The sequence below is a fragment of the Gracilinanus agilis genome, chromosome 6, assembly GCF_016433145.1.
Source record: "Gracilinanus agilis isolate LMUSP501 chromosome 6, AgileGrace, whole genome shotgun sequence".
Classification (NCBI taxonomy): domain Eukaryota; kingdom Metazoa; phylum Chordata; class Mammalia; order Didelphimorphia; family Didelphidae; genus Gracilinanus; species Gracilinanus agilis.
The window spans coordinates 279,931,875-279,942,783 of NC_058135.1; the positions used below are offsets into that span (position 1 = coordinate 279,931,875).

A 10,909-nucleotide genomic window follows, 5' to 3' on the forward strand; every position below is an offset into this window, starting at 1 on the left:
TTGACCCCCATTGCCCACCCTTACCACTCTTCCACCTATGAGACAATACACCAAAGTTAAGGGTCTAAAAAAAAAAAAGAAGAAGAAGAAGAACAGAATTCATACTTTGCCTCAGGTACTTATCTGTATGACCTTTGGCAAGGCACTTAATGTCTCTCCCTTTCTGTTTCCCCATCTTAAAATATGGATAATAATATGTGAATTTTTTTAAATTTACATTATTTTCCAAAGTTTACAAGACAAAATGAATGCTACCTCATAGAACCAACTGCTTGACTAACCTTGAAGAATAAGAAAATGATGGCTCCAAAACTGATTTTGAATCCTGCTCCCTTCCCCTCACCTTGAAGACAAGGATTATTTTTTTACTTTCATGTGCTATGAATATTGTAGATATGAGTGTGTGGCCTGTCACTAGAGTTCTGATATCCAAGATCTCCCTGGTGACAAGACTCCAAGTAGAAGAACTGACCTAACTTTTCACTGAAGGTCTTCAATTAGAAGTCCAATTCAGAGAAGAAATAAAATGCCTTAAAGGAGAAATTCTTCCAGGATAGAATGAAAAATATTTTTAAAAATTCTAATAGGAAACAAACTGTTATCTCCAGTCATTGTGGTTGCTTGATCTTGGGGTCAGTAAGGTCACTAGATGAAGGAAGGCATAGGAGCATTTAATTTGATCTAATTAATAAGTGAAGGATGATGATCATGATAGTAATAATACCTTACTAAGATAATAGCTAGCATTTATATAGTACCTATTTTATGTGAGGAATTTCACAAATATTATCTCATTTGATCCACAGAACAATCCTATAAAGCTGGTGCTGTCATTATCCCCATTTTGCACTAGAGAAAAGTAAGATAAGTAGAAATTAGATGACTTGTCCAAAGTCAATAAGAGTGTGAAATTTGATTGGAAATCAGGTCTTCTTGCTTCTAGGCCTAATGAACTATCCATTAAGAGATCTAACTGTCATTTTGACTCTGTGGTGATGTACAGGGGGAATGAAGAATTTGTAGGTATATAAAAAAAATAAAAGAATAAAATTAACCAATGTATTACTTAAAGCATACAGAAAAGAGCTGAAGGAATTTCAGAAGGGGATATAGACAAGTAAGATAATTTTCCTATTGGTTAACTAAACAAATCCTAAAAACTGTACATAAAAGGTGAAGTTTAATGCAATATTTTTCTTTATTTTTCCATATATTTAGATGTTCATTTGTTAATGTTTAAGTTAATCATAAAAATAAAATTTAAATGAAAAGAATGAGTATCTGTTTTCATATGTTCCAACAAATTCGAACAAATAAATGTGTTCAAAGTTGGGGATTAGGGAGTAGCATCCTTTCTTTTAAGAAAATTACAGCACTTCTTCAGTAGCTGCCTAAGTCAAACTCCCCAAGTCTCAAGAAGACTTAGACCATATTAGAAACAGAACAGTCTAACTTCTCTCTTCCTACCTTGAGATGATAGTGAGTCAATTTTGACCCCCCAAAATTAGACTCTTAATTCTAGTAGCTTGTCCTGGTTTTTCATCAAAGGAAGTGCCACCATCATCATTTAACCTCTCCATTAAACTAAAGAGAAAAAAGGAATGGCAGCTAGGTAACTCAGTAGACAGCTACTTTAGACAATGTCATGTCTAAATATAGGAGGTCCTGGATTCAAATCTCATCTCAGACACTTCCTAACTGTGTGATCCTGAGCATGTCAATTAACCTCAGTTGCCTAGCCCTTACCACTCTTCTGTCTCAGAACCAATTATTAGTATAGAATCTAAGACAGAAGGTAAGGATTTTTTAAAAAGAAAAAGGAATAATATTTGCTTCCCCATTTTAATCTTTAAAGTGTAATTTCTCAAAGGCTTATAGCCCATTTGTGTATTGTGAAAATCAAGGTAAATGAATGTTCCCCCTCAATCCAGAAACCAGGAAACATTTAACTTCTTTTGCTTTCCAATAATTGATTCTGTGAGCTACAACAAAATTCCAGAATTTCAATGATAATAATTTTAATTTTTTAAAATATTAATTCATTTTTAAAAACCTGAAATTTTAAAAAGGTTCACACCCCTTTTTCCTTTTGCTATTATATGAAACTTGATTGTATATATGAGTTACATATATATGAGAATTATAATATAGGAAATCCACCTGGGTTTTTCAGGATGGATGAAAAAATTCCAAAGGATAGAAATGAAAGAACATCTCACTTATCCATCTTCAATTAAAACCTCTTTTAAGGAAGAATAAAGGAATCTCACTCTGGAGAATTTCTCCAGGTACTGGTGCTAAAAGATCAGAACATTGCATCAAAATTACTGTTATCCTTAACTATGATTTTTGCATAGATTTTAGGCAAGCAAAGTAAATAGCTGGACTATGGCATAATGCTATGACATCTTTTCACACAGCCAAAAGAATAACAGACAATGTCTTGACTATTATTTTGTTTCACTAAAATAACTCCAAATGAAGTCAGAATATGGTTTTTATATCAATATACCTGAGAATGGACCTATAATGGCATGAGAATATAGGTCATCAAGGGAAAATTACTCCTTTGAGAACACCTACACCTCTTCAGGCAGTTGAATTCATAAGATGTAATTATTCTTCTAGTGTTTAGGGATACAATCATGATTTCTGAGGGAAATCCTAGAGGATTTCAGTTGTTGTTAAAAATGTTTCTATAAAGCATAGTATTCTATATCACAATACTGGAAAGTCAAGAAATAAAGGACACAAGTATTACTAGGCAGTAATAGGGTGTAGCCAATAGAATAGAAAGAGAAACAATCAGGGAATTAGCCTAGTCACAAGGATATCACCATATGGCTTCTAGTAATACAACTGAATTTCATTGAACTTGCTGAAAAGAAATGTTTGTCCACATATTATCCATGTAATCATCAGCCAAAGAAGTTAGACCTGTTTCAAGTGGAGATGAAAGAATACAAGAGCTTCCTTTTTTCCTTTCTCAAAGTCATTTCTATAATGCAAACCAATCAAAACTGTAGAAAGATTCTTTGCCCCTCTCTACAGCCATTTTGAAAAATGTGTCCAAAATGACAAATATAAAGAGGAAAATCATAAACCAATTAGGTGAACATAAGATAGTATACCTGTCAGATCTATAGGAAAAGGAAGGAATTTAAGATGAAGTAAGAGATAGAGAACATTACAAAATGTAAAACGAATAATTTTAATTATATTAAATTTAAAAGTTTCTGAGCAAACAAAACCAATGCAAGTAAAATTAAAAGGGAAATGACAAATTCAGGAAAAAAATTTTTATAACAAAAAGGCCTAATTTCTCAAATTTATAAGGAACTAAGTCAATTGTACAAAAAATCAAACTATTCTCCAATTGACAAATGGTCAAGGGATATGAATAGGCAGTTTTCAGATAAAGAAATCAAAATTATCAATAAGAACTTGAAAAATTGTTTTAAATCTCTTAAGAGAAATGCAAATTAGAACAATGCTGAGGTACCACCTCACACCTATGAGATTGACCAATGTAATAGTAGAGGAAAATAATAAATATTGGAGGGGTTGTGGCAAAATCCAGACACTAATGTATTGCTGGTGGAATTGTGAATTAATTGAGACATTCTGGAAGGCAATTTGGAATTATGCCCAAAGGGCTTTAAAAGAGTGCCTACCTGTTGATCAAGAAATAACACTGCTGGGTTACTATCCCAAAGAGGTGATAATGAAAAATACTTCTTCAGAATATTCATAGCCATGTTCTTTGTGGTGGCAAAAAATTGGAAAATGAGGGTGTGTCCCTCAATTGGGGAATGGCTGAACAAATTGTGATAACTGATGCTGATGGAATACTATTGTGCTGTAAAGACTGATCTGGAGGCTTTCTATATGAACTGGGAGAACCTCAGTGAACTGAGGCAGAGTGAAATGAGCAGAATAAGAAGAACATTGTACACAGAAAGTAAAATATTGAGGAAAAATCCAATGTAATGGATTTCGCTACTATGAGAAATGCAACAACCTAGGACACTCCTGAAGGATTTATGTAAAAGGATGCTATCCACATTGAGAGAAAGAACTATGGGAGTATAAATAAAAATGCAAAACATATGACATCACTTATCACATGTATATATGGATATGTGATTTAGGGTTTAGGCTTTAAAAATAGCTCTGTAACAAAAATGAATAATATGGAAAGAGGTGTCAAGTGATAAAATTTGAACAACCCAGTAGAATTGTTTGTCCACTCTGGGAGTAGGGAGGGAAGAGGGGAGGGGAAAAATGAATCATGGAAACATGGGAAAATATTAAAAAAATAAAAAGAAAGAAAGGAAGGAAGGAAGGAAGGAAGAAAGAGAGAGAGAGAAAGAAAGAAAGAAAGAAAGAAAGAAAGAAAGAAAGAAAGAAAGAAAGAAAGAAAGGAAGAAAGGAAGAAAGAAAAAAATGGGGGGAAGTGTCCTCCATGTTTGGCTTATTCTAAACTACTAACTCTGCAACTCAATCTGTATTCTAAGAAAAATGAAAGATCAAGATTCATTCTTCAACTGCAGAATCAAAAGTCCACACAGGATTAATGTTCTCAATCGCCAGGTGTTACAAAGCATACCATTGATCAAGAATTTTTTCATCAAGTTTCCTGTTAATTCAGGGTCTGTCTCACGTGCTCCAATGAGAAAGAATCTAGGTCAGTGAGAGGCAACTATTGCACTTTTGGAATTATCTCTTTAAAAATCAAACAAGCAAACAAAAAACCTCTTACTTTCTGTCTTAGAATCAACACTGTGTACTGGTTTCAAGGTAGAAGAATGGTAAGAGCTTGGGCATAGGTGTTAAGTGACTTTCCTAGGGCTATACATCTTAGAAATATTTAAGATAAAACTTGAATTCAGGATCTTCCATCTCTATGCCTGACTCTCTACCCACTGAACTATCTACCTGCCACAAGGATTGCTCTCTTTAAGATTTTTATCCTAAATGGCCTACTTAAATTTAGATTTCCAGAACAGGAAATCAAAGGGCTTCACTAGTCAAAGATATCCACTGCTGCCCTACTTAAGGGGAAATATCCTTTGACAACGTTACTCTTGATTCTCTGTTCTTGCAACCTTGAAAGTCACATTATTTTAAATTAAAGGGATCATTGACCTGAGCATTTGCTTGCACATCATAGTCTCCTTTTTAACCCTGTTTCTTCCCAACACTGAATCTCAGCTATGGTCTAGATAAGAAAAGAATTTCTCACAATATAGCCTGGGACTTCCTGGGTACCTGAGACACTTTCAAGGAGTTCACAAGGCTGAAAATTTTTCATAATAATATAAAGGCATTCAATTTCTTTTAAAAATATCAACAAATACCACCCACACCAACCCAAGTTCTTTGGGGGTACAAATAATTTTTAAGATGATAAAGGAGTCCTGAGGCCATAAAATCTGGGAAACTGATCAAGAATATATATCCCTTCTGGTACTAACAAACTATACCTTTGAACTCCGGAGAGGTGAGTATGCCTAAGAAAACACATAAATATCTACAATCTATCAAGTGCTGTCCCAGTGTCAGAGTCTGATCTAAGAAAAACATATTGAGTAGATCTATAGGGACTGACTAGCAACTGTAAAATTAGACTATGCCCACAGAAAACCTGACAGTTAATATGGTTAATATACATAAATATTATGAAGTTGACATAAGGTAATATTTGCTAGGTGTTTCAGAAATGTCAAAATTCTAAATATTATTTATTTACTCAATATACCTGATTATTTATCATGAAAGGAACAGAGGATATGATACCAATGTCTCTTCTTTATGAGCAGTAAGGATCATGAAAAGAAGTTGTTTATGAATATAGCACTCCTATCATCATCATTATTATTATACTTATATATTTTACATATATTCTCTAGCATGTTGATTGCTATCCCCATATTAAATTCTAGACTTTTAATTTCTCTTGCATAATGTTAATCTCATGGTCTTGAAGTAATGGATTTAAATTCATTCATAATTAATAGGTGAATGTTTCATGTATGGAATCTCTGTATAAAAGCTTTGGATTGAGAGAACAACCCAAGAAGGAAAGAAAAGGTTGTGTCCTAAAAGTTTAGGCAATTGGGCATAAAAAAAAATGTTAGATGAGGACCCTGGATAGAAAGTGAACAAGTCACAAGTGAGTGGAGTGTTGTGTTCATAAACATCTTCTCCTCTCCATGGTCCTGATTACTCATAAAAACACTGTTAACACACCCTCTATTCATTTTATGATAAAAAAGATATACTGAGTTTGCATAGGTGTTGAGGTTTTTAGAGATAATCTACATGCTTTTCTCTATGCACCATGACTCTTTCTGTTAAACCAAATTTACTAGAAGTTCCTCTGAAAAGATAAATTTCATTACATAAGAGAATCAAAAACACAACATATCAAAAGAATCAATCAGTAAACATTTATTAAGCTCTGATTTTCAACCATGGTACTTGATTCTGGGAATGCTGATATACTCAATTTCAATATCATGTTTTTAAAAAATTAAAATCTATGACCATCTGTGAGGAGAGGATAGAGAATTTATGTCTGAGTGTTAATCTATCATCAGCAAAGCAAGAAGAGAGTGGTAACTCTCCTTCATTTAATCTGACTGAAGAACAAACCCAAGATGAAGACAAGTATTAAGGAATAAATCCCATATAGGACTTAATGTGCCACCTAGCTGCCTATAAGTGGAGATGTGATTTTAATTTTAAAGATCATAGCTTAAATAAAATTAGGAGAGAATAAGATCATATACCTCTCCAAAGTAAACAAAGATATACAATTAGATAAACTAGATAACTTTAATTACATAAAGATCAGAAGCTTCTGCACAGACAAAATTAATGCAGCTATGAAAAGAAGTCAATTGGTTAAATGAGAAAAAATTATTTGTTTAAAATTGCCATGATAAAAGATTGCTATCCAAAATTATTTCTTTATGTGTGTGTTCATGTATTTACAATACACAAATATATTTATATAAACCTATGTAATAGCCATTCCACAGAATAAGAGAAATTTAAATTAAAACAACCTTGAGGCTTCACCTCATATCAGTCAATTTGAGCAAATAACTAAAAAATATCAATACACATTCCTGAAGGTATGAGATGATAGGCACACTAATATATTGTTGATGGAACTATGAAATAGTACAAAAACTTCAGAAGATTATTTGGAGTTATGTAAATAATGTTACACAAATATCTATACATTTTGAACTCTTACTGGACTTATTCTGTAAGTTAATTGATAATATTTATTGTTAAGAAAGAAGCTCTTATACATGAAAATATTTGTAGCAGCACTTTTGAAGATGGCAAAGAATTGGAAACAAATTAGATGCCCATCAAGAGGAAAAGAGCTAAAATAATTGTACTACTTAAATACAATGGAATATTGTGCTATAATATCTGATGTGTGTGGTGAATACAGAAGTCAGAATATAATAGAGAGATATTATGAAGAAGCAAATTTTAAAAAGATAAAGGAAAAAAATTCTCAGTCTGTCTCTAAATGGTGGTTGATTTCCTTGGTGAGAATGTTGAGTGGAGGTTTTTTGGATCTCAGTTAGCTTACAAGACCACTAATGTCTCTTCCAATTTTCAAATTCTTCTGTTCTTTGACTCTAATATGAAATGCTATGAATTTATTTATAAAAGAAAGCTTAGAAGAGAAAGCATCAAAAAGAAAACTCTAAACCCTAGGAGTTTTTACATTCAAGCCAATATATGTGAATTAAGGCATTTATTTCCATTACGAACAATATTTAGATTTTATGCTATATTAGTTAGAGGGCAGACCTGCATTCAAGGCAACCAGTAAACAAAAATTTGTTCTTTCTAGGCATTAATCACTCTGAGAAGTTCTAACCATAACTGGCTATGTGACCAGATAGAATCAATTTAAGCTCTCAGTTCTCCTCCACAACTCTTTACATATATATGTATATATATGAGGGACAAAAGATATGAATAGACAATTTTTGAATGAAGTAATCAAACCTATAGATAGGTATATTTTTAAATGTTCTTAATCACTACAGTTTGCAAATCATTAACATGAAAAAGACAAAACAAAACAATTCTGAAATGTCATCTCAAACTATCAGACTGTCTAAAATGATAAAAGGGCAAAACAACAAATGTTGGAGAAGATGTGGGAAAATGAGAACACTAATACACTCTTGGTGGACCTATGAACTGATTCAACCCTTTTGAAGAGCACTTTACAATTCTATCTAGAGAGTTATAAAACTTTGTATACCCTTAGACATAGCAATGGTATTGCTGGGTTTGTTTCCTGAGAAGATCACGGGGAAAAGAAAAGAACCTGCAAGTTCCAAAATATTTATAGTAGTTTTCTTTGTGATGGTAAAATTTGAAACCAAGAGGATGTCCATCAGCTGTAGAAAGATTAAATGAATTATGGGATAGGAGTGTTAGAGAATACTACAGCAGTATAAGAAGCAATGAACAGGCTAAGCTTTTTTTAATTAGAAAGGAATGCATGGGATAATGAAGAATGAAAGGAGTAGAACCAATAGAACATTACACACTGCTAAAGATTTAATTCTTGAAGAATAAATTGTGAATGTTACCTCCAGCGAGTGAATTCAAAGGTGGAAACATGAAAGATATAATTTTATTAGCATATCTGGCTCTCAGATGATACCTTCCATGATGAGGGGAGTTAAGGAGAAGAGATGGAAAACTTGTGGATAAATTATATTGATAATTTATAAAAGAATATTTGTGAGTCAGAGTTTGCCAATCCTCATCAAAAAAGGAAATGCCACACAGAGTTCTAAACACTACCTCTCTCCCCATTTGGCACCACCAACAGGTACAAATAGGTGGTAAACTGGATACAGTGCCAGGCCTGAAGTAAGTCTTGAATTCAAATTGGTCCTCAGACACCTACTAGCCTTATGACCTCAGGCAAATCAGTTGCCCTGTTTGTCTCAGTTTTCTTATATATAAAATGATTTGAAGAAGGAAATGATAAACCATTCCAGTACTTCTACTAAAAAAGCCCCAGATGCAGTCACAAAATGTAGATCATGATTGAATAACAAGTACAAAAGTCAGGGGAAAGTAATAGTTAATTTCCTACAGAATTTTTTAACAAAACTTGAAATCGTTAATAGAGTGGTGATGTCACTTAACAATAGCTTGTCTATATTCATGTGGAGAGAAAATGGCAGACACATGAGGGGCAATATGTATCATAACATTATGTGATATAGGAATTCTGTTAAAGCTACTGTGAAAAGAGGAACAGAAAGTCTCCTCAACTGAGTTGAAGTGGAAAAACATCCTGATTACCCAGTCTTCCAGAGATTATAGATTATACAATCAGATACTAGAAGCCAATGAAGGAAGATGTTTTCCAAATTCAGAATGGAAAGAGAATTTACTGCTTATGATCCAAGGATAATAAAGGGTATGTGACCCCAGGAGATGATGCACTTTAAAGAACAAAGAGTGGAAGAAAAGTCCTGAACATTTTTTGCTTAAATAAAAGGAAATGCCTAATGAAGACTTTGTCTCCCTATGATTTTCCTAAAAGCATTGCTGACTTCCTTATTCCTCAGACTATAGACAAGAGGATTCAACATGGGGATGACCATGGTGTAGAACACTGAAGACACTTTGTCTATGTCCATGGAATGGCTAGAGCTGGGTCGTAAGTACATGAAGATTATAGTCCCATAGAATATGGAAACAGCTGTGAGATGGGAAGCACATGTAGAGAATGCTTTCTGGCGGCCCTCAGCTGAATGCATTCTCAATATGGCAATGAAAATGGAAAAATAGGATTTCAAGATGAAAAAAAGGGCAAAAAATACATTGAATCCTACAGCAAAGAAGACAACTAATTCATTGATGTATGTGATAGAACAAGAGATCACCAAGAGGGGTGGAACATCACAAAAAAAATGGTGGATCATGTTCGAATTATAAAAGTGGAGACTGAAGATGTTTCCTGTGTGAATGGAGGAAGAAAGGAAGCCACAGAAATAGGAACCAATCACCAGATAAGCACACACATTGGATGTCATGGTGGTATTGTAATGGAGAGGCTTACACACAGCTTCCTGGCGATCATAGGCCATAGCTGCCAGGAGATAACTTTCAACACTTGCAAATAACCCAAAGAAAAACATTTGTGTAGCACATCCATTATAAGAGATGGTTTTGTCCCCTGGAAGGAATCCAGCCATCACTTTAGGAGTAATGGTGGAAGAATAGCCTAGATCTGACAGAGAGAGGATACTGAGGAAAAAATACATGGGTGTGTGGAGATGGGAATCCCACAATATCAGGACTATCATGCCCAGATTTCCTACCAGGGTGATGAGGTAGATAATAGTGAATATTATGAAGAGGGGGACCTGAAGCTCAGGGGCATCTGTTAATCCAGCAAGGATGAATTCCTTCACCTCTGAACAGTTCTCCATAAGTGTCTTTAGAAATTTAGGTGAGCCACCTGGGAGAAGAGAAAAACAATCAGTAAAATAAGTCATGGCAGTTACTCATTTGCAAGGGTGATAGAATCATATTTAATATTATATTTCACTTCAAAACTCTGTTTACTAAAAATTTGGTTCTTTTAATGTATGATAAATTAACATCATACTAATGCTGAAATATGGAGAGCTAGGTCAAGAAATGGAAAGAATGCTGGGCTTGAAGTTACAAAAGCCAGAAACTCAGACACTCATTAGCTATGTGACCCTGGATAAATCACTTAATCTTGTCTGCCTAAGTTTCCTCTTCTACAAAATGAGCTGGGGAAGGAAAAGGTAAGCAGCTCTAGTATCTTTACCAAGAAATCCCCAAAAGGGGTCAGGAAGAGCTGGACATG

General features: G+C 33.9%; 1 protein-coding gene across 1 annotated transcript; it reads right to left on the reverse strand.

The window, feature by feature from the left end:
• Positions 1-9,572: 9,572 nt before the first annotated feature.
• Positions 9,573-10,502, reverse strand: LOC123251155 (olfactory receptor 5B12-like). Its single transcript, XM_044680341.1, has one exon. The coding sequence runs from the start codon at positions 10,500-10,502 to the stop codon at positions 9,573-9,575; it is 930 nt and encodes a 309-aa protein (XP_044536276.1).
• Positions 10,503-10,909: the final 407 nt, after the last annotated feature.